Source organism: Somniosus microcephalus, unplaced genomic scaffold (assembly GCF_052327205.1).
Source record: "Somniosus microcephalus isolate GS21.2 unplaced genomic scaffold, FLI_Smic_1.0 unresolved_chr4, whole genome shotgun sequence".
NCBI lineage: Eukaryota > Metazoa > Chordata > Chondrichthyes > Squaliformes > Somniosidae > Somniosus > Somniosus microcephalus.
In genome coordinates, this window is record NW_028225182.1 from 41134477 (window position 1) to 41161606 (window position 27130).

The window sequence follows — 27130 nt, forward strand, 5'->3', positions numbered from 1 at the left end:
AGTGTTACAGTGAGGTGTGTGGGGTATATCAGCGTGTTACCGTGAGGGGTGTGGGGTATATCAGCGTGTTACGGTGAGGGGTGTGGGATATATCAGGGTGTGTTACAGTGAGGGGTGTGGGGTATATCAGCGTGTTACCGTGAGGGGTGTGGGGTATATCAGAGAGTGTTACATTGAGGGGTGTGGGGTATATCAGCGTGTTACCGTGAGGGGTGTGGGGTATATCAGAGAGTGTTACAGTGAGGGGTGTGGGGTATATCAGGGTGTTACAGTGAGGGGTGTGGGGTATATCAGAGAGTGTTACAGTGAGGGGTGTGGGGTATATCAGCATGTTACCGTGAGGGGTATGGGGTAAATCAGAGTGTTACCGTGAGGGGTGTGAGGTATATCAGAGTGTTACCGTGAGGAGTGTGGGGTATATCAGAGAGTGTTATAGTGAGGGGTGTGGGTATATCAGGGAGCGTTACAGTGAGGGGTGTGGGGTATATCAGAGAGTGTCACAGTGAGGGGTGAGGGTTATTTCAGAGAGTGTTACAGTGAGGGGTGTGAGGTATATCAGAGTGTTACCTTGAGGAGTGTGGGGTATATCAGAGAGTGTTACGGTGAGGGGTGTGGGGTATATCAGAGAGTGTTACAGTGAGGGGTGTGGGGTATATCAGAGAGTGTTACAGTGAGGGGTGTGGGCTATATCAGGGTGTTATAGTGAGGGGTGTGGGGTATATCAGAGAGTGTTACAGTGAGGGGTGTGGGGTATATCAGCATGTTACCGTGACGGGTGTGGGGTATATCAGAGAGTGTTACGGTGAGGGGAGTGCGGTATATCAGTGAGTGTTACAGTGAGGGGTGTGGGGTATATCAGAGAGTGTTACAGTGAGGGTGTGGGTTATATCAGAGAGTGTTACAGTGAGGTGTGTGGGGTATATCAGAGAGTGTTACAGTGAGGGGTGTGGGGTATATCAGAGTGTGTTACAGTGAGGGGTGTGGGGTATATCAGAGTGTTACAGTGAGGGGTGTGAGGTATATCAGAGAGTGTTACAGTGAGTGTGTGGGGTATATCAGAGAGTGTTACAGTGAGGGGTGTGGGGTATATCAGAGTGTGTTACAGTGAGGGGTGTGGGGTATATCAGAGTGTTACAGTGAGGGGTGTGAGGTATATCAGAGAGTGTTACAGTGAGTGTGTGGGGTATATCAGAGAGTGTTACAGTGAGGGGTGTGGGGTATATCACCGTGTGTTACAGTGAGGGGCGTGGGGTATATCAGAGAATGTTACAGTGAGGTGTGTGGTGTAGATCAGAGAGTGTTACAGTGAGGGGTGTGGTGTAGATCAGAGAGTGTTACAGTGAGGGGTGTGGAGTATATGTGAGAGTGTTACAGTGAGGTATGTGGGGTATATCAGAGGGTGTTACAGTGAGGGGTGTGGGGTATATCAGAGAGTGTTACAGCGAGGGGTGTGGGGTATATCAGAGAGTTACAGTGAGGGTGTGGGGTATATCAGAGTATTACAGTGAGGTGTGGGGTATATCAGGGTGTGTTACATTGTGGGGTGTGGGATATATCAGAGAGTGATACAGTGTGGGGTATGGGGTATATCAGAGAGTGTTACAGTGAGGGGTGTGGGGTATATCAGAGAGTGATACAGTGAGGGATGTGGGGTATATCAGAGTGTTACAGTGAGGGGTGTGGATTATATCAGAGTGTTACAGTGAGGGGTGTGGGGTATATCAGACAGTGTTACAGTGAGGTGTGTGGGGTATATCAGCGTGTTACCGTGAGGGGTGTGGGGTATATCAGCGTGTTACGGTGAGGGGTGTGGGATATATCAGGGTGTGTTACAGTGAGGGGTGTGGGGTATATCAGCGTGTTACCGTGAGGGGTGTGGGGTATATCAGAGAGTGTTACATTGAGGGGTGTGGGGTATATCAGCGTGTTACCGTGAGGGGTGTGGGGTATATCAGAGAGTGTTACAGTGAGGGGTGTGGGGTATATCAGGGTGTTACAGTGAGGGGTGTGGGGTATATCAGAGAGTGTTACAGTGAGGGGTGTGGGGTATATCAGCATGTTACCGTGAGGGGTATGGGGTAAATCAGAGTGTTACCGTGAGGGGTGTGAGGTATATCAGAGTGTTACCGTGAGGAGTGTGGGGTATATCAGAGAGTGTTATAGTGAGGGGTGTGGGTATATCAGGGAGCGTTACAGTGAGGGGTGTGGGGTATATCAGAGAGTGTCACAGTGAGGGGTGAGGGTTATTTCAGAGAGTGTTACAGTGAGGGGTGTGAGGTATATCAGAGTGTTACCTTGAGGAGTGTGGGGTATATCAGAGAGTGTTACGGTGAGGGGTGTGGGGTATATCAGAGAGTGTTACAGTGAGGGGTGTGGGGTATATCAGAGAGTGTTACAGTGAGGGGTGTGGGCTATATCAGGGTGTTATAGTGAGGGGTGTGGGGTATATCAGAGAGTGTTACAGTGAGGGGTGTGGGGTATATCAGCATGTTACCGTGACGGGTGTGGGGTATATCAGAGAGTGTTACGGTGAGGGGAGTGCGGTATATCAGTGAGTGTTACAGTGAGGGGTGTGGGGTATATCAGAGAGTGTTACCGTGAGGGGAGTGCGGTATATCAGTGAGTGTTACAGTGAGTGGTGTGGGGTATATCAGTGAGTGTTACAGTGAGGGGTGTGGGGTATATCAGAGAGTGTTACAGTGAGGGGTGTGGGGTATATCAGAGAGTTACGGTGAGAGGTGTGGGGTATATCAGGGTTTTACAGTGAGGGGTGTGAGATATATCAGAAAGTGTTACAGTGAGGGGTGTGGGGTATATCAGTGAGTGTTACAGTGAGGGGTGTGGGGTATATCAGAGAGTGTTACAGTGAGGGGTGTGGGGTATATCAGAGAGTTACGGTGAGAGGTGTGGTGTATACCAGGGTGCTACGGTGAGGGGTGTGGGGTATATCAGAGAGTGTTACGGTGAGCGGTGTGGGGTATATCAGAGAGTGTTACAGTGAGGGGTGTGGGGTATATCAGAGAGTGTTACGGTGAGGGGTGTGGGGTATATCAGAGTGTTACAGTGAGGGGTGTGGGGTATATCAGAGAGTGTTACAGTGAGGGGAGTGCGGTATATCAGTGAGTGTTACAGTGAGGGGTGTGGGGTATATCAGAGAGATACGGTGAGAGGTGTGGGGTATATCAGGGTGTTACGGTGAGGGGTGTGGGCTATGTCAGAGAGTGTCACAGTGAGAGGTGTGGTGTATACCAGGGTGCTACGGTGAGCGGTGTGGGGTATATCAGAGAGTGTTACAGTGAGGTGTGTGCGGTATATCAGAGTGTTACAGTGAGGGGTGTGGGGTATATCAGGGTGTTACAGTGAGGGGTGTGGGGTATATCAGAGAGTTACGGTGAGAGGTGTGGAGTATATCAGAGTGATACAGTGAGGGGTGTGGGGTATATCAGAGAGTGTTACGGTGAGGGGTGTGGGGTATATCAGAGAGTGTTACAGTGAGGGGTGTGGGGTATATCAGAGAGTGTTACTGTGAGGGGTGTGGGGTATATCAGAGCGTGTTACAGTGAGGGGAGTGCGGTGTATCAGTGAGTGTTACAGTGAGGAGTGTGGGGTATATCAGAGTGTTACAGTGAGGGGTGTGGGGTATATCAGAGAGTTATTGTGAGGGGAGTGCAGTATATCAGTGAGTGTTACGGTGAGGGGTGTTGGGTATATCAGAGATTTACGGTGAGGGGTGTGCGGTATATCAGAGATTGACGGTGAGGGGAGTGCGGTATATCAGTGAGTGTTACAGTGAGGGGTGTGCACACTGGCCCGTGTACCTACTTGTCTGGAAACGGCAATTTGACATAGTGCGAGTCATCCCAGACGTGATTGAGCTGGTATCCTTGGAACTTCTTTTTGACGTAGGAGGCCAGGTATCGGATTTGCTCGGAGCCCGCTGGGTGCGATCTCTCGCTCATAATCCTGCAAAGAACATGGATTGCTCTCGGTTAGATGCTGGCCTGTAAATTAACCTTGGGTAAAATCGTACGCAACAGGCTCTGTTCAGGCTTGGAATCCTGCAGCGCAGAAGGAGGCCATTCGACCCGCCTGCCTGTGCTGGCTCTTTGAAAGAGCGATCCCATTAGTCGCACTCGCTGAGCGCAGGTTCGGGCCTGCCTGCGACCGCACGCCCCCTTCCCCCCCGCGGCCGTCAGTCCAGTGTCGACCGCGAGTGAGGTAACAAAGGGCGCCCATTACACGGCAACCCCAGTGAGAGTCAGCGCCTCGTGACCGGGAGGGGAGGGGAGGGGCGGGAAGGGAAATATTTAGGAACGCAAGGCGACGAGGCCTCGGGAAATGTCTAAACAAAGCACCGGGGTTCATTTCTAGAGGAATAGACCTTAAAAACAGGGAAGTTATGTTAAACTTGGACCGAACCTTGGTTGGGCTACACTTGGCGCATTGTGTACAGTTCTGGCCTCCAGCTTGCAAAGTGGATCTAGAGGCACTGGAGAAGGTACAAAAAAAGATTTACAAGGATGATACCAGAACTGAGAGGTTATAACTATCAGGAAAGACTGAACAGGCTGGGGCTCTTTTCTCTAGGCAAGTGAAGGCTGAGGGGTGACCTGATAGAGCTCTTTAAGATTATGAAAGGGTTCGATAGGGTAGACGTAGAGAAGATGTTTTCAGTTGTGGGCAAGCTTGATGGGGAGTCCTAAAAATAAAGACTTGCATTTCTATAGCGCCTTTCATGGCCACCGGACGTCCCAAAGCGCTTTACAGCGAATGAAGTACTTTTTTGAAGTGTAGTCAGTGTTGTAATCTGGGAAACGTGGCAGCCAATTTGCGCACAGCAAGCTCCCACAATCAGCAATCTGATAATGACCGTCCCCGGGACACCAGGGAGCACTCCTGCACCCCCTGCTCTTCTTCAAAATAGTGGCCGTGGGATCTTTTACGTCCACCTGAGAGGGGCAGACGGGGCCCCTCGGTTTAACGTCTCATCCGAAAGACGGCACCTCCGGCAGTGCGGCGCTCCCTCGGCACTGAATTCAGGAGAAATTTCTTTACCCATCGAGTGGCGAGAATGTGGCACTCGCTACCACAGGGGCGAATAGCAGAGATGCATTTCAGGGGAAGCTAGGTCAGCGCATGAGGGAGATAGGAACAGAAGGGTATGTTAGAGTCATAGAGTTTTACAGCACAGAAAGAGGCCCTTCGGCCCATCGTGTCCGCGCTGCCCATCCACCCCTGTCCTGTCTAATCCCATTTTCCAGCATTTGGTCCATAGCCTTGTATGCAATGGCATTTCAAGTGCTCATCCAAATGCTTCTTGAATGTTGTGAGGGTTCCTGCCTCTACCACCCTTTCAGGCAGTGAGTTCCAGATTCCAACCACCCTCTGGGTGAAAAAGTTCCTCCTCAAATCCCCTCTAAATCTCCTGCCCCTTACCCTGAATCTATGCCCCCTTGTTATTGACCCCCCTACTAAGGGGAAAAGTTCCTCTTTATCTACCCTATCTATGCCCCTCATCATTTTGTACACCTCAATCAGGTCCCCCCTCAGCCTTCTTTGCTCCAAGGAAAACAACCCCAGCCTGTTTAGTCTTTCTTCATAGCTGAGGCGCTCCATCCCAGGTAACATCCTGGTGAATCTTCTCTGCACCCTCTCCAAAGCAATCACATCCTTCCTATAGTGAGGCGACCAGAACTGCACACAGTACTCCAGCTGTGGCCTCACCTGCGTTTTGTACAGCTCCATCATAACCTCCCTGCTCTTATATTCTATGCCTCGGCTAATGAAGGCAAGTATCCCATAAGCCTTTTTAACCACCTTATCTACCTGTTCCGCTGCCTTCAGAGATCTATGTACATGTACACCAAGGTCCCTCTGACCCTCTGTACTTCCTAGGGTCCTACCACTCATTGTGTATTCCCTTGCCTTATTTGTCCGTCCAAAATGCATCACCTCGCACTTTTCAGGGTTAAATTCCATTTGCCACTTTTCCGCCCATCTGACCAACCCGTTTATATCGTCCTGTAGCCTGAGGCTTTCCTCCTCGCAATTTACCACCCCACCAATTTTCGTGTCATCTGCGAACTTACTGATCATACCTTTTACATTCTCATCCAAATCATTTATGTAGATCACAAACAACAAGGGACCCAGCACCGATCCCTGAGGTACCCCACTGGACACAGGCTTCCAGTCACAAAAGCATCCTTCGACCATCACATTCTGCCTCCTGCCACTCAGCCAGTTTAGGATCCAACGCGCCAAGGCACCCTGGATCCCATGGGCTCTTACCTTCTTGACCAGTCTCCTATGCGGGACTTTGTCAAAAGCTTTACTGAAGTCCATGTAAACCACATCCACAGCATTTCCCTCATCCACCCCCCTAGTCACCCCCTCGAAAAATTCAATCAGATTTGTCAGACATGATTTACCCTTGACAAAGCCATGCTGACTATCCCCGATTAATCCTTGCCTCTCCAAGTGGAGACTAATTTTGTCCCTCAGAATTTTTTCCAATAATTTCCCTACCACAGATGTTAGGCTCACTGGCCTGTAATTCCCTGGTTTATCCCTGCTACCCTTCTTGTATAGTGGTACTACATTAGCTGTTCTCCAGTCCTCTGGTACATCCCCTGTGGCCAGAGAGGTTCTGAAAATTTGTGTCAGAGCCCCTGCAATCTCCTCCTTTGCCTCCCACAGCAGCCTGGGATACATCTCGTCCGGGCCTGGGGATTTATCCACTTTTTGGCCTGCTAAAACCGCTAGCACCTCCTCCCTCTCGATGCTAATATGTTCAAGTATGTCACAGTCCCCTTGCCCGATTTCTATGTCTGCATCGTCTCTCTCCATAGTGAACACAGATGCAAAAAATTCATTTAAAACCCCGCCTACATCATCTGGCTCTACACACAGATTGCCACTTTGGGCCCTACCCTTTCCCTGGTTATCCTCTTGCCCTTAATATACTTATAAAACATCTTAGGATTTTCCTTTATTTTGCTCGCCAGTGTTATTTCATGGCCCCTCCTCGCCCTCCTAATTTCTTTTTTAAGTATGCCCCTGCACTTTTTATACTCCTCTTGGGCTTCTTCCGTCTTTAGTCTTTTGTAACTGCCAAAAGCCCCCCTTTTATTTCTAATGCATTTTTGTATATCCCTTGTCATCCAAGGTTCCCTTTGCTTGTTGGTCCCACCCTTGACCTTTACAGGAACATGTTGGCGTTGTACTCTCTCTATTTCCCTTCTGAAAGTCTCCCACTGTCTTGATGTGGATTTTCCTATAAGTAGCTGCTCCCAGTCCACTTTGGCCAGATCCTGCCTTATCATATTAAAATCGGCCTTCCCCCAATTTAGAACCCTTATTTCCGGGCCGTCTTTGTCTTTTTCCATGGCCACCTTAAATCTCACCGAATTATGGTCACTATCGCCAAAATGCTCTCCTACTGACACTTCCACCACTTGCCCGGCTACATTCCCCAGAATTAGGTCCAGTATCGCCCCCTCTCTTGTAGGACTTTCTACATGTTGGCTCAAAAAGCTCTCCTGGATGCACTTTAAGAATTCTGCACCCTCTAAGCCTTTCACACTCTGACTATCCCAATTTATATTGGGGAAGTTGAAATCCCCCACTATTATTACCCTATTATTTTCGCACTTTTCTGAGATATGCCTACATATCTGTTCCTCTATCTCCCCCTGACTGTTTGGCGGCCTATAGTACACTCCCAGCAAAGTGCTTGCCCCCTTTTTGTTTTTAAGTTCTACCCATATGGCCTCATTTGAGGAACCCGCTAATATATCATCCCTCCTTACAGCAGTAATTGACTCCTTAATTAATATTGCAACACCCCCTCCCCTTTTACACCCCCCTCTGTCTCGCCTGAAGATTCTATACCCCGGAATATTGAGCTGCCAGTCCTGACCCTCCCTCAACCATGTCTCCGTGATAGCAACAATATCGTACTCCCATGTGTTCAACAACAACTTCAGTTCATCCACCTTATTTGCAAGACTCCTTGCATTAAAGTAAATGCCTTCCAGCCCTGCCATATTCCCTTTTGCCTTCGCATATTTGCTCTGCCTTGTTTTTTTCTCTGTATTTGGCTGTAAATCACCCCCTGCTATAGCTCCACTCTGTACCCCATCCCCCTGCCAAGTTAGTTTAAACCCCCCCCAGCAGTGCTAGCAAACCTCCCCGCAAGGATATTGGTTCCCCTCTGGTTCAGGTGTAAACCGTCCGACTTGTACAAGTCCCACCTTTCCCAGAAGCAGACCCAGTGATCCAGGAAACTAAAGCCCTCCCTCCTGCACCATCCCTTTAGCCACGCATTCATCTGTTCTATCTTCCCATTCCTATACTCACTAGCACGTGGCACCGGGAGTAATCCAGAGATTACAACCTTTGAGGTCCTGCTCTTTAATCCTTCACCTAGCTCCCTAAATTCTTGCTGCAGGACCTCATCCCTCTTTTTACCTATGTTGTTGGTACCAATGTGGACCACGACCTCTGGCTGTTCACCCTCCCCCTCCAGAATGTTGACGGGGTGAGATGAAGTAGGGGGTGGGAGGAGGCTGGTGTGGGGCGTAAACACTGGCACGGACCTGGTGGGTGCTGTAAAATTCAGTGTAATTCTAGGTAAGGGACAGCGAGCGAGGCCAACCTGGTATTCTTGGTGATCTCCTCCTCGTTGAGGTACTTCTTGAGCATGGTCTTGAGGTCATCCCAGTACAGGACGGCCTCCGAGCTGGGGTTCGTGTTCTGCCATTCGTACTCCCCCTCATTGACGGTGGTCACGCATTCCGGATTGAGCTCCACGCAGGACTTGCAGGCCTTGCGAGTACTGACATAACCGAGCAGGAAGGCTGCAAGCGTTAAAAGAGAGAGATAAAATAAAACCAGGATAGAGACAGCTCCAGGGTCGTTGCCTGGACTGCGCTGACGTAGCTAGACCCCTCTTCATCTCACCCTGTCGACATAACCTTCTATTCCGTTCTCCCTCCCTGATCTATGTTTGAGCAATGCTCAGGGCAGTTTTCCGCCCCGTCCTTGCTTTGCTAAGGTTTTCTCCACCTTTTCCACCCCCCTCCACCGCAGAGTTGCCGGATCACCGGTGATCCCCACTACCGAACCTTCGACAGTGACAGGCACTACTACCAGGGCCGGGCCACCTACACCCTGAGCAAGACCATCGCCCCGACATCGAAGGCAAGAACGAGCGGAGGGACTCCCTCAGCCGGGTCTCCTTCCTGACGGCGGTTTACGTCAACGTCTACGGCCATTCCGCCATCCTGGTGAAGCGCGGCCGTCTCGTGGCGAGCGCCAGGCACTGGCGCCTTGCCAGGCTGAGGGCTCAGCCGCCCCGTGCATTCGCCAAGACCCTCGGCTAGGAGGGACCGGTAACGGTAGCGGCACAATGTTGCGTCCCTCCCCCCCCCCCACCCCGCCCCCGCCATTCGGAGGGTGGGTGACATTCGGCAGCGCGCGAGACCCCCTCGATTCAATAGGAGTCTTGAATCACCTCGAGAAAGGCTGCTGGCCTCTTTTGTGTGTTGTGTTGGCACTGTGATGGGCACTTGCCTTGGCACAACGCACAAGGAGAGGCGATCACACCGTGTGCAAAGACCATCACAAGTATGGCTATAGTGTGCAGATTTAACAATGATGTCCACATTCTATGTATCTAACCTGAAGCTTACACAGTACTTTTTGAAGTGTAGTCACTGTTGTAATGTAGGACACGCGATGGCCAATCTGCGCACAGCAAGCTCCCACAGACAGCAATGTGATAATGACCAGATCATCTCTTTTCAGAGATGTTGGTTGAGGGATAAATATTGGGCCCAGGACACCGGGGAGAACTCTCCCTGCTCTTCTTCCAATAGTGGCTGTGGGATCTTTTACGTCCACCCAAGAAAGCAGACGGGGCCTCGGTTTAACGTCTCCTCCGAAAGACGGCACCTCCGACAGTGCGGCACTCCCTCAGCACTGGTACCGGGAGTGTTGGCTTGGATTATGCGCTCGAGTCTCTGGAGTGGGGACTCGAACCCACGGCCTTCGGACTCCGAGGCGCCAGAGAGTGCGACCGACTGAGCCACGGCCGACACCAATGAAGCGTGGCCACTTCTGCAAATGTAGAGGAAAGGCGGCAGTAAATTTGTGCACAGCAGGACCCCACAGAGAACTAGCCGCTCCTACGCAGGCGTCAAGAAGGGCCGCTTGGCGAAGACTGCCAAGGCCCACGGGGCGGCGCCCGCACCGTAGGGCAAGGGGGATAGCGCTCAGTCACGGGAAGGCGGAACAGGCTGGAGGGGCTGTTCCCGATGGCACTCTTACCGATAACCAGGAACAGCAGTGAAATCAGCACCAGGTACGCCAGGGCTTTCTTTCTGTTCCTGGGCTTCTTGATGACCAGGCCCACCATGTCACTCACGACCGAAGGCTCCTGCACCTCGTCCTCCGCCACCTTCACCTCCAGGCCGGTCACGTCTCCGTCCTCCATCGCTTGCCGCTTGTAGGTTGTGTAGGAGCTGCGTTTCTTCCGCTGCATGTGCCAAAGGCAACACTCGTTATAAGGAGGCCGGTTTTCAGAGCATTATCAGCAGACTCGCAGGCTGTGGAGGCTCAGTCATTGGGTATATTCAAAACAGAAGTCGATAGATTTCTGACTAGTAAGGGCATCAAGGGATATGGGGATAGGGCCGGTGAATGGAGTTGAGGCAGAAGATCAGCCACGATCTCATTGAATGGCGAAGCAGGCTCGAGGGGCCGAATGGCCTACTCCTGCTCCATTTCTTATGTTCTTATGACACCTTACTGCTGGCTTCGTGCATGGCCCAGTCAGATTATTTAGCAAGTTGTTTGGCCATCCAACAAACGATGGCTTGCATTTAACGCAATAAAACGTCCCCTGGTGCATCACAGGAGCGATTACCAAACAAAATTTGACACCGAGCCACATGAGGAGATATTAGGGCAGGTGGCCAAAATTCTTGGTCAAAGAGGTCGGTTTTAAGGAGCGTCTTAAAGGAGGAGAGAGAGAGGCGGAGAGGTTTAGGGAGGGAATTCCAGAGCTTGGGGCCCAGGCGGCTGAAGGCACGGCCGCCAATAGTGGGGCGGTTAAAATGGGGGATGTGCAAGAGGCCAGAATTGGAGGAGCGCAGAGATCTCGGGGGTGGGGGGGGGTTGTGGGGCTGGAGGAGGTTAAAGAGATAGGGAGGGGAGGGTTCGAGGCCACGGAGGGATTTGAAAACAAGGATCGAGAACAGTTTCAGTGTACGCCCAGACCACACAGTGCGGGGTCACAGAGATCCACGAGGCATCAAAAGGCGAGCTGGAGTGTGTCCATTTATTCCCGCCACCCCCCCCCCCATCCCCCTGGCCCGCACCCCCCTGCCACCCCCCACCACTGCCAGACAGCATTGATCCTTGGTGGGGAACAGTTCCTAGTGGCTATTCTCCATGTGCGAGCCCAGAGAGTGAGCATTGGTCGGCTATTTGACTTTGGGGGGCATCGCATCAAGAGGAGAGAGAGAGAGAGAGAGAGAGGCGGAGAGGTTTAGGGAGGGAATTCCAGAGCCTAGGCCCCAGGCAGCTGAAGGCACGGCCAACCAATGGTGGGGCGATTAAAAGCGAGGATGCGCAAGAGGCCAGAATAGGAGGAGCGCAAAAATGTCACAAAGGGCTGTAGGAGGTTACAGAGATAGGGAGGGGGCCACGGAGGGATTTGAATACGAGGACGAGAATTTTAAAATCGAGGCGTGGCCGGACTGGGAGCCAATGTCGGTCAGCGAGCGGGGTGAACGGGATGAATTGGGAGACGGGGCCGGCAGAGTTTTGGATGAGCTAAAGTTGATGAAGGGTGGGAGGTGGGAGGATGGCCAGGAGAGGCTGGGAATAATCGAGACTGGAGGTAACAAAGGAATGGACGAGGGTTTCAGCAGCAGATGAGCTGAGGCAGGGTCGGAGTCGGGCGATAATACGGAGCTGGAAGTAGGCCTTTGTGATGGAGAGGATACGGGGTCGGAAGCTCAGCTCGGGATTGAATAGGACGCCGTTGGGGAATACGGATGAGGAAGATCCCAAATTGGGTCAGCGGTGGGACCTCAGCTGGGGCATTGAAGTTCACCTCAGCACATTCCTGCCCCCACACCCAGCAGCAGGGAAGAGGAATTTAACCAGTATTCCTGTCCTCCCCATGGAAAACCCCATTCGCTTAGAGGACGATCAGGTGTGGTGGCGATGCCCCCCATAGTCGAATAACCCTGCTGACTGCCGCTGCCTGGCTTCAGGCATGAAGAATGGCCATGTTGGGTGAGAGCCTGTGCACCCCGAACCCCAGCTTTCAGGAGAGGAGGGGGAGAGAAAGATGTTGGTTGATTTTGAGATTAGGGTCTTACCAAATCCGATAGCACAGAACTGAACGTTTCCATTCTCCTCGGACTCACCGTCTCCCCGACTCCGTGTGATCCTGGACAGATAAATAGACGGTAATTACTGCAGGGTAATCAATTCTACCTGTGTTGATTTCTTTTTGGGTTCAATAAAGACTCATTTCTTGAAAGAGAAAGTTGTTTTAATCTAAAGTCTATTCAACTCTTTTTAACAGCCTTTTTACAGAACACTCTATACTGTGATGCACCTAGAATCAAAGTGAAAATAAAACTCTCTGCCTTGCTTCTCTCGGTCACATGACCTCTGCTGGTCAGGCATAAGTAATCAATACCTGCAATCATGCTATTAAGACATCATAATCGAACAGGCAAATAACATCACTATTTGCTGATATCATTACATCTCCCTTTCTTAAAACAAAAGTATTTTACTTTTAACTAACAACATGTTTTCTTTGTATTAATCTGCATTTTAACTGTAACACTTAATGAACTTACATTATCATTATCATGATCAAGGTTTTTTACCCTTGCTTTGTGTGTTCACATGAAATATGTCAATACACTAGAACTAGAAGAAAGAATAAGATAACATTACTTCCTTCTTTAACAATAGTCCTTAAATTTGCTCAATGAGTCTCTCAGGAGGCTTCACGTGTCTTGAGGATTTTCTGATTGATTGTCCTTGAATCTGAGTTGTTGCCTCAGATGATTGGTTCTCAGCTGTGTGAGCAGGTTGTTCACCAGTATCAGTCTCTTGACCTGCTGTGGCTGGTCCCATGAGAAGATCTCGACGATTTCTTCTCAGAACAGCACCCTCATCTGTCTGAATGGTGTATGATCTTGGTTGAACTTCACTCAGGACAGTTCCCTTCTGAGTCCATGTGTTTGTTTTGTCTTTCAACCTTACTTGGTCACCAGTGTGGAGTTCAGGTAGGTTTTGTGTTCCTCTGTCATAGTAGTACTTTTGCTTTTCTTTCTGTTGTTCTTTGAACTTCCTCACTTTCTCCCCCTCTTTTGTTTTCAGGAGGTTCTCCGGGATGGGTAGGTTTGACCTTAGCCGACGTCCCATCAGGAGTTGGGCTGGTGACATACCACACTCGAGCGGCGTTGTGCGGTATACAAGCATGCTTTGGTAGAAGTCAGTTCCACTGTCTTTTGCCTTGTACATCAGTCTTTTCACTGTCTGGACCGATTTTTCCACTAGTCCATTGGACTGTGGATAGTGAGGACTTGACGTTGTGTGGACAAAGTCCCACTCTTTGGCAAAGTGTCGGAAATTTGCATTGTTAAACTGGGGTCCATTGTCTGTGAAGACCTCGCTTGCCACGCCATGTCTGGAGAATATGGCTTTCATACTTCTTATCACAGCTTCTGCAGTGGTGGTGTACAGTCTACAAACCTCTGGATACAGGGAGTAATAGTCTGTGGCGACAAGATAGTCCTTCCCTTGACATACGAATAGGTCAGCGCCTACCTTCTGGTAAGGTCTGTCTGGTGCTGGGTGTGGCTTTAGTGGTTCTACTGGATTGCTTGCTCGATATTTCAGGCATATTGTGCAGTTTGACACCTCATTTGTCACATCTTGGTTCATTCGTGGCCAGTACATCACCTCTCGTGCTCTTGTCTTACACTTTTCGATTCCCAGATGTCCTCCATGGATCTTTTTTAGCATCTCTTTTCTCAGACTCTTTGGGATAACTATTTTACTTCCTTTGTAGATGATGTCTTCGACCACTGATAGTTCCGCCCTGCAGTTCCAGTACTCTGCCATGTCAGGTGAGCAGTCTTGCTTCATGTTGGGCCATCCATCCAAGATGCTTTTTCTCAGTCGTCTCATTGTTTCATCTTTGTCTGTTTCAGTCTTTATGAGCTCCATTTTTGCATCTGCTATGGGCAGTGCACTTGTGATCATGCCCACGTAGGCGTTCACTTTTTCATCCATTGTGGTGTTTGCGGGCTCACTTGGATCAACAGCTCTGGACAACGTGTCTGCTGTATACATCAGCTTACCCGGTGTGTACGCAACATTCAGTGTATAGCGTTGCAGCCTGATCATCATTCTTTGTATTCTAAGCGGACAGCTATACAGTGGCTTTTGGAACAATGCAATCAAGGGCTTATGGTCAGTCTCTACACTGATTGCTTGTCCTGCCACAAACTGGTGAAATCTTTCACAGGCGTATGTGATGCTGAGCAGCTCCTTTTCTATTTGAGCATATCGCGTCTCCGCATCTGTCATTGAGCGCGATGCATATGCAATAGGTTGCCAGTAGTCATATTGTTGCAGAAGAACGGCACCGAGCCCACTCTGTGATGCATCTGATGATATCTTGATGGGTCTCACTGGGTCATAAAACCTCAGAACAGGTTCCTCTGTGAGCAGTTTCTTTAGATCGCTCCATGACTTCTCATGCTCATGATTCCATTCCCATTCTATGTTCTTTTCAGTTAGTCTTCTCAGTGGCGCTATTTTTTCTGAGAGGTTGGATATGAATTTACCCATGTAGTTGATCATTCCATTAAACCTCTGCACGTCCTTTTTGCATTGTGGCCTTGGCATATTCTCAATGGCGGACACCTTTCTGGGATCTGGTCTGATGCCCTCACTGCTAAGGATATCTCCCACGAATGTCAGTTCTGTCACCCCGAGCTGGCATTTCTCTCTATTCAGCTTCAGGTTTGTTTTCCTTGTTGCTTCCAGCACTTTTTTCAGTCTCTCGTCATGCTCAGTTCTCGTGGTTCCCCATACTATGATGTCATCCATTGATGTATCAACTCCCTCCAGGTGCTCATAGATCATATGGATAGTCTTGTGATACACTTCAGGAGCTGAGGCAATGCCAAATGGTAACCTTAGGAATCTGTATCTGCCAAATGGAGTGTTGAACGTGCACAGTCTTGAACTTGCTTCGTCCAACTTCATCTGCCAAAATCCGGAGGATGCATCTAACTTGCTGAAATATTTTGCATTTGCAAACTGTGCCATGATTTCCTCACGTGTAGGAAGCTTGAAGTGCTCTCTCTTTATTGCTCTGTTTAGATCTCTTGGATCCAGGCAAATTCTGAGCTTTCCATTCTTTTTGTCCACTACGACGAGGGAACTCACCCACTCAGTTGGCTCATCTATCTTCTGAATCACGTTCACGCTTTCCATCCTGTCCAACTCTGCCTTCAGTTGCTTTTGAAGAGCAAACGGAACTTTTCTACATGGATGTATGACCGGTGTCATACTTTTATCTACTCTGATCGTGCGTTCTCCTGGAATGCAGCCTAGACCCTTAAATAGGTCTTTGTACTCTTTCATGAGTTCATCATAGACTGTCTCTCCTTCGCTTTCCACAACGAGGACTCTCTTTACCAGGTTCAGTCTCTCACAGGCTTTTAAACCTAGTATGGCTTGCACATCCTTTGGCACCACGATTAATGCTAGCGTGTGCTCTCTGTCCTTGTGTGTTACTTTGACAATGCATTTTCCTTTCACTGGTATATCAGTACCTGAGTATCCGGTCACTTTCACTTGTATTCTATGTAACTTTGGTCTGGGTCTAATTCTCTTAAAATCGGTCTCTGATATCACATTAACTTGTGCTCCAGTATCCAATTTAAATGGAATGTGTATGTCGTTCACTTTTAGTGTCAACATCCAGTCTCTTTCTTCTTTTTTGTTTTCAGACACCACATCTACATAGAATTCCTCTATCTCGCTTTCATCTACTGTATGGACCTTGCTTTGTTGCGCTTCGTTCTTACAGCAACGGGCATAATGGTTGTTTTTGTTGCATTTATTGCATGTTTTACCATATGCTGGACACTTTCTTGGTGGATGCTGTGTACCGCATCGATTACATGACTTCCGATTGTCTCTTTCATTTTCGTTTGCTGGCCACGTCTCTTTTTTCACTTTGGCGCTCTCTTTGTTAAACGGTTTGTATCCGTTCTTTCTCACTGCATCCACGTTGCAGCTACTGTCACTGAACAGCTCCTTTGCCTGCAACTTCACAGTCTCTGTAACCCTACACAGTGCTATGGCTTTTCCCAGGTCTAGATCTTGCTCTCTTAGCAGCCTTTCCCTTAGATCATTAGCTGGAATACCACACACCAGTCTGTCTTTTATCAGCAAGTCTGTGAGTCCCCCAAATTCACACGATTTGCTCCGGTTTCTCAGTTCAGTCACATACTGATCAATAGTCTCGCCGATTTTCTGTACACATGTGAAAAATTTGTGCCTCTCAAACGTAACGTTGCGTTTAGGTATGCAGTAGGCCTCAAACTGTTCCATTATTTTATCTAGCTTCATTTTGTCTCCATCAACAGCAAATGTGAAGTTATTATATACCTCCAGCGCTTCATCACCCACGACATGTAAGAACAGTGACGCTTTTACATTATCACTTTTCTCTTCAGCTCCGATTGCTGATAAATACAACTCTAAAAGTTGTTTGAACCTTCTCCAATTTTCAGCCACATGACCTGTCAACTGAAGCTTCGCCGGTGGGTGTAAACCTTCCATTTTTTCACTTCGTTAGCTATTCTCTAATGGTAAGCAACGATGTTCTCTTCTGGCTTGCTAATCTGTGGAGAGCTGATTTCGCTTACTTGCCACAACTGCTTGCACTGTCCCATCAAGTTGCTAACTTCAGATTTTTTTTTTTTTCTTTCAGCCACTTCTGACATCATGTGTTGATTTCTTTTTGGGTTCAATAAAGACTCATTTCTTGAAAGAGAAAGTTGTTTTAATCTAAAGTCTATTCAACTCTTTTTAACAGCCTTTTTACAGAACACTCTATACTGTGATGCAGCTAGAATCAAAGTGAAAGTAAAACTCTCTGCCTTGCTTCTCTCGGTCACATGACCTCTGCTGGTCAGGCATAAGTAATCAATACCTGCAATCATGCTATTAAGACATCATAATCGAACAGGCAAATAACATCACTATTTGCTGATATCATTACACTACCCACTCCAGAGACTTGAGCACATAATCCAGGCTGACACTCCCAGTGCCAGTACTGAGGGAGTGCTGCACTGTCGGAGGTGCCGCCTTTCAGATGAGACGTTAAACTCTCGGGTGGACATAAAAGATTCCACGGCCACTATTTCGAAGCAGAGCAGGGGAGTAATCTCCCGTGTCCTGGGCCAATATTTATCCCTCAACCAACACCTAAAATAATTATCTGCTCATTGTCACATTGCTGTTTGTGGGAGCTTGCTGTGCGCAAATTGCCTGCCGCGTTTCCTACATTACAACAGTAACTACACTCCAAAAAGTTCTTCATTGGGTGTAAAGCGCTTTGGGACGTCCTGAGGTGGTGAAAGGTTGCTAGAGAAATGTAAGTCTTTCACCCATCGGGCTGTTCGAGAAATTTACAGGAAACTTTCGATTAACCGGCACCTAAATAACCGGAAATCTCGGTTAACCGGCAAAATTCAGGAGTCGGTTCAGGTAACTTTTATTACCTGCCTTCCTCCATTTGTTGCTGTGCAAGGGTATGGCTGCAGCTGTTGCTAAGCTACAGAGACGCATGCAACTTGTGGCCATTGTTCTGAAGCTGTTGCTAAGCAACAGGGTTTGTTGCTTTATACGGAGCTCTCAGCTCCGTATCTTTTACTATAGCGTTCGGTTATCCGGAATTTTTGATGAACCTGCACCACGTCGGTCCCAGATAAAAGAAAGTTTCCTGTACTTGTAATGAAATTGTTCATTGAAAGGAGCTCGATAATTCCCCATCATTAAACTGAACACACCAAAAGGTTCTCAAAATATTCCCTCCCCACAGTCTGTCCACCTCACCGATACCCCTCCCCACAGTCTGTCCCCCTCACCGATACCCCTCCCGCACAGTCTGTCCCCTCACCGATACCCTCCCCCACAGTCTGTCCCCCTCACCGATACCCCTCCCCCACAGTCTGTCCCCCTCACCGATACCCCTCCCACAGTCTGTCCACCTCACCGATACCCCTCCCCACAGTCTGTCCCCCTCACCGATACCCCTCCCCACAGTCTGTCCCCCTCACCGATACCCCTCCCGCACAGTCTGTCCCACTCACCGATACCCCTCCCCCACAGTCTGTCCCCCTCACCGATACCCCTCCCACAGTCTGTCCCCCTCACCGATACCCCTCCCCACAGTCTGTCCCCCTCACCGATACCCCTCCCCACAGTCTGTCCCCCCTCACCGATACCCCTCCCCACAGTCTGTCCCCTCACCGATACCCCTCCCCACAGTCTGTCCCCTCACCGATACCCCTCCCCCACAGTCTGTCCCCTCACCGATACCCCTCCCCCACAGTCTGTCCACCTCACCGATACCCCTCCCCACAGTCTGTCCACCTCACCGATACCCCTCCCCACAGTCTGTCCCCCTCACCGATACCCCTCCCCACAGTCTGTCCCTCACCGATACCCCTCCCCACAGTCTGTCCCCTCACGATACCCCTCCCCACAGTCTGTCCCCCTCACCGATACCCCTCCCCACAGTCTGTCCCCCTCACCGATACCCCTCCCCACAGTCTGTCCACCTCACCGATACCCCTCCCCACAGTCTGTCCCCTCACCGATACCCCTCCCCACAGTCTGTCCCCTCACCGATACCCCTCCCACAGTCTGTCCCCTCACCGATACCCCTCCCCACAGTCTGTCCCCCTCACCGATACCCCTCCCCACAGTCTGTCCCCTCACCGATACCCCTCCCCACAGTCTGTCCACCTCACCGATACCCCTCCCACAGTCTGTCCCCTCACCGATACCCTCCCCACAGTCTGTCCACCTCACCGATACCCCTCCCACAGTCTGTCCCCTCACCGATACCCCTCCCCACAGTCTGTCCCCCTCACCGATACCCCTCCCCACAGTCTGTCCACCTCACCGATACCCCTCCCCACAGCCTGTCCCCTCACCGATACCCCTCCCCACAGTCTGTCCACCTCAACCGATACCCTCCCCACAGTCTGTCCCCTCACCGATACCCCCTCCCCACAGTCTGTCCCCCTCACCGATACCCCTCCCCACAGTCTGTCCCCCTCACCGATACCCCTCCCCACAGTCTGTCCCCCTCACCGATACCCCTCCCCACAGTCTGTCCACCTCACCGATACCCCTCCCCACAGTCTGTCCACCTCACCGATACCCCTCCACCACAGTCTGTCCCCTCACCGATACCCCTCCCCACAGTCTGTCCCCCTCACCGATACCCCTCCCCACAGTCTGTCCCCCTCACCGATACCCCTCCCCACAGTCTGTCCACCTCACCGATACCCCTCCCACAGCCTGTCCCCTCACCGATACCCCTCCCCACAGTCTGTCCACCTCACCGATACCCCTCCCCACAGTCTGTCCCCTCACCGATACCCCCTCCCCACAGTCTGTCCCCCTCACCGATACCCCTCCCCACAGTCTGTCCCCCTCACCGATACCCCTCCCCACAGTCTGTCCCCCTCACCGATACCCCTCCCCACAGTCTGTCCCCCTCACCGATACCCCTCCCCACAGTCTGTCCACCTCACCTGATACCCCTCCCCACAGTCTGTCCCCTCACCGATACCCCTCCCCACAGTCTGTCCCCCTCACCGATACCCCTCCCCACAGTCTGTCCACCTCACCGATACCCCTCCCCACAGTCTGTCCCCTCACCGATACCCCTCCCCACAGTCTGTCCACCTCACCGATACCCCCTCCCCACAGTCTGTCCCCTCACCGATACCCTCCCCACAGTCTGTCCCCCTCACCGATACCCCTCCCCACAGTCTGTCCCCCTCACCGATACCCCTCCCCACAGTCTGTCCCCTCACCGATACCCCTCCCCACAGTCTGTCCCCCTCACCGATACCCCTCCGCACAGTCTGTCCCCCTCACCGATACCCTCCCTCACAGTCTGTCCCCCTCACCGATACCCCTCCCCACAGTCTGTCCACCTCACCGATACCCCTCCCCACAGTCTGTCCACCTCACCGATACCCCTCCCCACAGTCTGTCCCCCTCACCGATACCCCTCCCCACAGTCTGTCCCCCTCACCGATACCCCTCCCTACAGTCTGTCCCCCTCACCGATACCCCTCCCCACAGTCTGTCCACCTCACCGATACCCCTCCCCACAGTCTGTCCACCTCACCGATACCCCTCCCCACAGTCTGTCCACCTCACCGATACCCCTCCCCACAGTCTGTCCACCTCACCGATACCCCCTCCCCCACAGTCTGTCCCCCTCACCGATACCCCTCCCCACAGTCTGTCCCCCTCACCGATACCCCTCCCACAGTCTGTCCCCCTCACCGATACCCCTCCCCACAGTCTGTCCCCCTCACCGATACCCCTCCCCACAGTCTGTCCCCCTCACCGATACCCCTCCCCACAGTCTGTCCACCTCACCGATACCCCTCCCCACAGTCTGTCCCCTCACCGATACCCCTCCCCACAGTCTGTCCCCTCACCGATACCCCTCCCCACAGTCTGTCCACCTCACCGATACCCTCCCCACAGTCTGTCCCCTCACCGATACCCTCCCCACAGTCTGTCCACCTCACCGATACCCCTCCCCACAGTCTGTCCCCCTCACCGATACCCCTCCCCACAGTCTGTCCCCCTCACCGATACCCCTCCCCACAGTCTGTCCCCCTCACCGATACCCCCTCCCCACAGTCTGTCCCCCTCACCGATACCCCTCCCCACAGTCTGTCCCCCTCACCGATACCCCTCCGCACAGTCTGTCCCCCTCACCGATACCCCTCCCCACAGTCTGTCCCCCTCACCGATACCCCTCCCCACAGTCTGTCCACCTCACCGATACCCCTCCCCACAGTCTGTCCACCTCACCGATACCCCTCCCCACAGTCTGTCCCCCTCACCGATACCCCTCCCCACAGTCTGTCCCCCTCACTGATACCCCTCCCTACAGTCTGTCCCCCTCACCGATACCCCTCCCCACAGTCTGTCCACCTCACCGATACCCCTCCCCACAGTCTGTCCACCTCACCGATACCCCTCCCCACAGTCTGTCCACCTCACCGATACCCCTCCCCACAGTCTGTCCACCTCACCGATACCCCTCCCCCACAGTCTGTCCCCCTCACCGATACCCCTCCCCACAGTCTGTCCCCCTCACCGATACCCCTCCCCACAGTCTGTCCCCCTCACCGATACCCCTCCCCACAGTCTGTCCCCCTCACCGATACCCCTCCCCACAGTCTGTCCCCCTCACCGATACCCCTCCCCACAGTCTGTGCCCCTCACCGATACCCCTCCCCACAGTCTGTCCCCCTCACCGATACCCCTCCCCACAGTCTGTCCCCCTCACCGATACCCCTCCCCACAGTCTGTCCCCCTCACCGATACCCCTCCCCACAGTCTGTCCACCTCACCGATACCCCTCCCCCACAGTCTGTCCCCCTCACCGATACCCCTCCCTACAGTCTGTCCACCTCACCGATACCCCTCCGCACAGTCTGTCCACCTCACCGATACCCCTCCCCACAGTCTGTCCACCTCACCGATACCCCTCCCCACAGTCTGTCCACCTCACCGATACCCCTCCCCACAGTCTGTCCACCTCACCGATACCCCTCCCCACAGTCTGTCCACCTCACCGATACCCCTCCCCCACAGTCTGTCCCCTCACCGATGCCCCTCCCCCACAGTCTGTCCCCCTCACCGATACCCCTCCCCCACAGTCTGTCCCCCTCACCGATACCCCTCCCCCAGTCTGTCCCCCTCACCGATACCCCTCCCCCACAGTCAGTCCCCTCACCGATGCCCCTCCCCCACAGTCTGTCCCCCTCACCGATACCCCTCCCCCACAGTCTGTCCCCCTCACCGATACCCCTCCCCCACAGTCAGTCCCCTCACCGATGCCCCTCCCCCACAGTCTGTCCCCCTCACCGATACCCCTCCCCCACAGTCTGTCCCCCTCACCGATACCCCTCCCCCACAGTCTGTCCCCTTCACCGATACCCCTCCCCCACAGTCTGTCCCCCTCACCGATACCCCTCCCCCACAGTCTGTCCCCTCACCGATACCCCTCCCCCACAGTCTGTCCCCCTCACCGATACCCCCTCCCCCACAGTCTGTCCCCCTCACCGATACCCCTCCCCCACAGTCTGGCCCCTCACCGATACCCCTCCCCCACAGTCTGTCCCCCTCACCGATACCCCTCCCCCACAGTCTGTCCCCTCACCGATACCCCTCCCCCACAGTCAGTCCCCTCACCGATACCCCTCCCCCACAGTCTGTCCCCCTCACCGATACCCCTCCCCCACAGTCTGTCCCCTCACCGATACCCCTCCCCCACAGTCAGTCCCCTCACCGATACCCCTCCCCCACAATCTGTCCCCTCACCGATACCCCTCCCCCACAGTCCCCCCCCCCACTGATACCCCTCCCCCACAGTCTGTCCCCCTCACCGATACCCCTCCCCCACAGTCTGTCCCTCACCGATACCCCTCCCCCACAGTCCGTCCCCCCACTGATACCCCTCCCCCACAGTCTGTCCCCCTCACCGATACCCCTCCCCCACAGTCTGTCCCTCACCGATACCCCTCCCCCACAGTCTGTCCCCCTCACCGATACCCCTCCCCCACAGTCTGTCCCTCACCGATACCCCTCCCCCACAGTCCGTCCCCCCACTGATACCCCTCCCCCACAGTCTGTCCCCTCACCGATACCCCTCCCCCACAGTCTGTCCCTCACCGATACCCCTCCCCCACAGTCTGTCCCCTCACCGATACCCCTCCCCCACAGTCTGTCCCCCTCACCGATACCCCTCCCCCACAGTCTGTCCCTCACCGATACCCCTCCCCCACAGCCTGTCCCCCTCACCGATACCCCTCCCCACAGTCTGTCCCTCACCGATACCCCTCCCCCACAGTCTGTCCCTCACCGATACCCCTCCCCCACAGTCCGTCCCCCCACTGGTACCCCTCCCCCACAGTCTGTCCCCTCACCGATACCCCTCCCCCACAGTCTGTCCCTCACCGATACCCCTCCCCACAGTCCGTCCCCCCACTGATACCCCTCCCCCACAGTCTGTCCCCTCACCGATACCCCTCCCCCACAGTCTGTCCCCCTCACCGATACCCCTCCCCCACAGTCTGTCCCCTCACCGATACCCTTCCCCCACAGTCTGTCTGCTCACCGATACCCCTCCCCCACAGCCTGTCCCCCTCACCGATACCCCTCCCCCACAGTCTGTCCCCCTCACCGATACCCCTCCCCCACAGTCTGCCCCCTCACCGATACCCCTCCCCCACAGTCTGTCCCCCTCACTGATACCCCTCCCCCACAGTCTGTCCCCTCACCGATACCCTTCCCCCACAGTCTGTCCCTCACCGATACCCCTCCCCCACAGTCTGTCCCCTCACCGATACCCCTCCCCCACAGTCTGTCCCCTCACCGATACCCCTCCTCCACAGTCTGTCCCCCTCACCGATACCCCTCCCCCACAGTCTGTCCCCCTCACCGATACCCCTCCCCCGCAGTCTGTCCCCTCACTGATACCTCCTCGTCCACAGTCCCTCCCCTATCCCACAGTCGATCGCCTCTCCTCACCCACTTTCCCCTCAGATATTTCCCCCTCCCCTTCTCCCCCCCCACCACCCCCCACACTCACTTCCCTCACTTAAACGCACCCTCGGACTGGGGAGGCGAGGGCGCTACCAACTGAGCAGGGGCTGACACTTGGGCGCGCAGGAGCAACTCCCTGAGCTGACGTTGCAGCAACCAGGCCCGGAGGCCGTGACGGGCACTGTCACATTTGCATATCGAATTATCATTGGCCCGCAGGCATCTGTAAGGACTGCTATTGTTCTGGAAGACCCAGGCTACGGGGTCCTAACTCCATCTTGTCCCCACTGTGCTGTATGATTGAGATCACAGACCTGATGCTTCATAAAAGAGTTCAGACTGTAATACTCCGTTGTCCTGCAATTTATTAGTTTTATACAAAGTGTGTAAAACAAGACAGGCACGGTATAAATTGCAAGTCTTTCTTTCTTTTGCATTCGGGAGTTCAACACTCCGTGGTTGGTTTTTTTTTTTGGGTTGGACGCCACACGCCAGCTGCCTGATACGAGGAGGATCGCTATCCACAGCTGGGAGCGGGGGCCTCACCCAGCACTGGGCCCCCTCTGATAAAGCAGGTTGAAGGGAGGGGAGCTCTCACTCTGCTCCTGCTGCTCCTCTGCTGGCTTGTTATCATTCCTCGCGCTGCCTGCATAAAGCTCGCCGGGGACTCGGATCGCACCCAGTAAACACTTTTCTGTTCTTCCACCTGTGCATTTGGTGGGGAGGGCTAACAAGGAAAGGGAATACACATTAAATGGTAGGACACTGAGTAGGGTATGGCCTCCTTCCGTGCTGTAACTTTCTGTGATTCTATGATTCTAGTCTCAGTAATCGGTTAATTAAGACAGCCTTGTAACAGACGAGCCTGGAGGTAAAGCTCCTGTCCTATGGCTTCGCGTCGTCACTGATGTGGCAGCGCACTGTGCCGACGGGTATTCTCTGCCGGAAATTTCCGCCGAACTTCATAATCAACAACGACTCGCATTTATCAAAGAAAGAAAGATGTGCATTTCTATAGCGCCTTTCACAACCTCAGGACATCCCAAAGCGCTTTACAGCCAATGAAGTACTTTTGAAGTGTAATATATAGCGCCTTTAACGACGTTCCCCAGGCGCTTCACCGGAGCGATTATCAGACAAAATCTGACACCGAGCCACATGAGGAGGTATTAGGACAGGTGACCAAAAGCTTGGTCATAGGGGCAGGTGTTAATGAGCGACTTAAAGGAGGCGAGAGAGGCGGAGAGGTTTAGGGAGGGAATTCCAGAGCTTAGGGCCCAGGCAGCAGAAGGCACGGCCGCCAATGGTGGAGCGATTAAAATCGGGGATGTGCAAGAGGCCAGAATTGGAGGAGCGCCGATATCTCAGGGGGGTCGTGGGGCTGGAGGAGGTACCGAGATAGGGAGGGGCGAGGCCGTGAAGGGATTTGAAAATAAGGATGAGAATTTTAAAATTTAGCACAATTATTTACTCGTGTTGAAAGACCAGGGAAAAAATTGGGTTGCTTTGTGCCTCCCGTTAATGCCCCGGGTGGGCGCTAACGGGGCGCCAAGCTCCTAGCGCTAACGCCTCCCGCGAAATTCAGGGGAAAAGGTTGTTTGACCAGGCAGGGCGATTAGAGCTGCGAGTTTCGTGTGATAAAACTTCCGTGAATACATCCATCCAGAGATGGCGACCTCTGCACTACGACCTTCTCGTGCCACGTTTAGTACTCCAGTGACTGAGCTTGCGGTGTCTTGTGCCAGTCCTGGATCAATACATCCAGTTGACAACATTCTCACGTACCTGTTCAATGCTGCCCAGTTTCACACCCTGCCGACCCCCTCATTACCATGTCCCGGCCCTTTCACCATGCCCGCTGGACACTGACCAGTTGTACGTCTTAACAACAAGTCAGGAGTGTGGCGGAATACTCTCCACTTGCCTGGATGAGTGCAGTTCCAACAACACTCAAGAAGCTCGACACCATCCAGGACAAAGCAGCCCGCTTGATTGGCACCCCATCCACCACCTTAAACATTCACTCCCTCCACCACCGACGCACCGTGGCTGCAGTGTGTACCATCTACAAGATGCACTGCAGCAACTCGCCAAGGCTTCTTCGGCAGCACCTCCCAAACCCGCGACCTCTTCCACCTAGAAGGACAAGGGCAGCAGGCGCATGGGAACACCACCACCTCCAAGTTCCCCTCCAAGTCACACACCATCCTGACTTGGAAATATATCGGCCGTTCCTTCATCGTCGTTGGGTCAAAATCCTGGAACTCCCTCCCTAACAGCACTGTGGGAGCACCTTCACCACACGGACTGCAGCGGTTCAAGAAGGCGGCTCACCACCGCCTTCTCAAGGACAATTAGGGATGCCCACATCCCAGGAACGAATTTAAAAAACTCATGACTTTGTCCTGGCCCTTTCGCCATGCCCGCTGACCGTTGCCCAGTTTCACAACCCTTGCCGGTTCCTCTTTATTGAATCGAAATGTGGCCAAAAAGACTTTCCAGCCTTGACTGGACCAAGTATTACCAGTGGTGAACTCCTTTTCACCTTTGCCCTATCTGTTAGGAGCACAAGTGAAGATGCTGTGTGGAGGAGGGCGGAGGGCTCACGATACTGAAGGTCTGCTCAATGTGCAGCCCGATATCCAAGGGAGCAACCTTCTCTGGAGATGGGTGGTGCACACACGGTGACTGGGTTTCCGAGAACACTGTTACTCTGTAACTGTTGACCGGGTTGTCAATGGATTTGCTGGTGGGGGTGGGGGAGGAGGGGGCCCTCTTGAGAATATCGCACCACAGACTGACGGGATATTGGTTTGCATCTGTCTTTTCTCGGCACACTGAACTCCTTGCTGGGTAGGTGCTAAGACAATTTCATCAACTTTGCTTCCAATTTCCACCCTTCCCTCGCCTCCACACGGCCCATCTCCGACTCTTCCCTTCCCTCCCTCGCCAGGAAGTTATGCTACACCGATATAAAACACTAGTTCGGCCCCAGATGGAATATAGAAACATAGAAACATAGAAGATAGGAGCAGGAGTAGGCCATTCGGCCCCTCGAGCCTGCTCCGCCATTCAATGAGATCATGGCTGATCATCCAATTTCAGTACCCTGTCCCTGCCTTCTCCCCATACCCCTTGATCCCTTTAGCCTTAAGAAATATATCCAACTCCTTCTTGAATATATTTA

The 27130-nt window shown here is 52.7% G+C and overlaps 1 protein-coding gene across 1 annotated transcript in view; it reads right to left on the reverse strand.

The window, feature by feature from the left end:
* tfr2 (transferrin receptor 2) overlaps positions 1 to 27130 on the reverse strand; it is a 157712-nt gene that overhangs the window by 117294 nt on the left and 13288 nt on the right. Inside the window, 4 exon segments of the mRNA XM_085977382.1 lie at positions 3823 to 3963; positions 8660 to 8861; positions 10333 to 10540; positions 12396 to 12466. Of these exon segments, the coding sequence (XP_085833508.1) occupies positions 3823 to 3963; positions 8660 to 8861; positions 10333 to 10540; positions 12396 to 12428 (584 nt within the window). The 5' untranslated portion in view covers positions 12429 to 12466.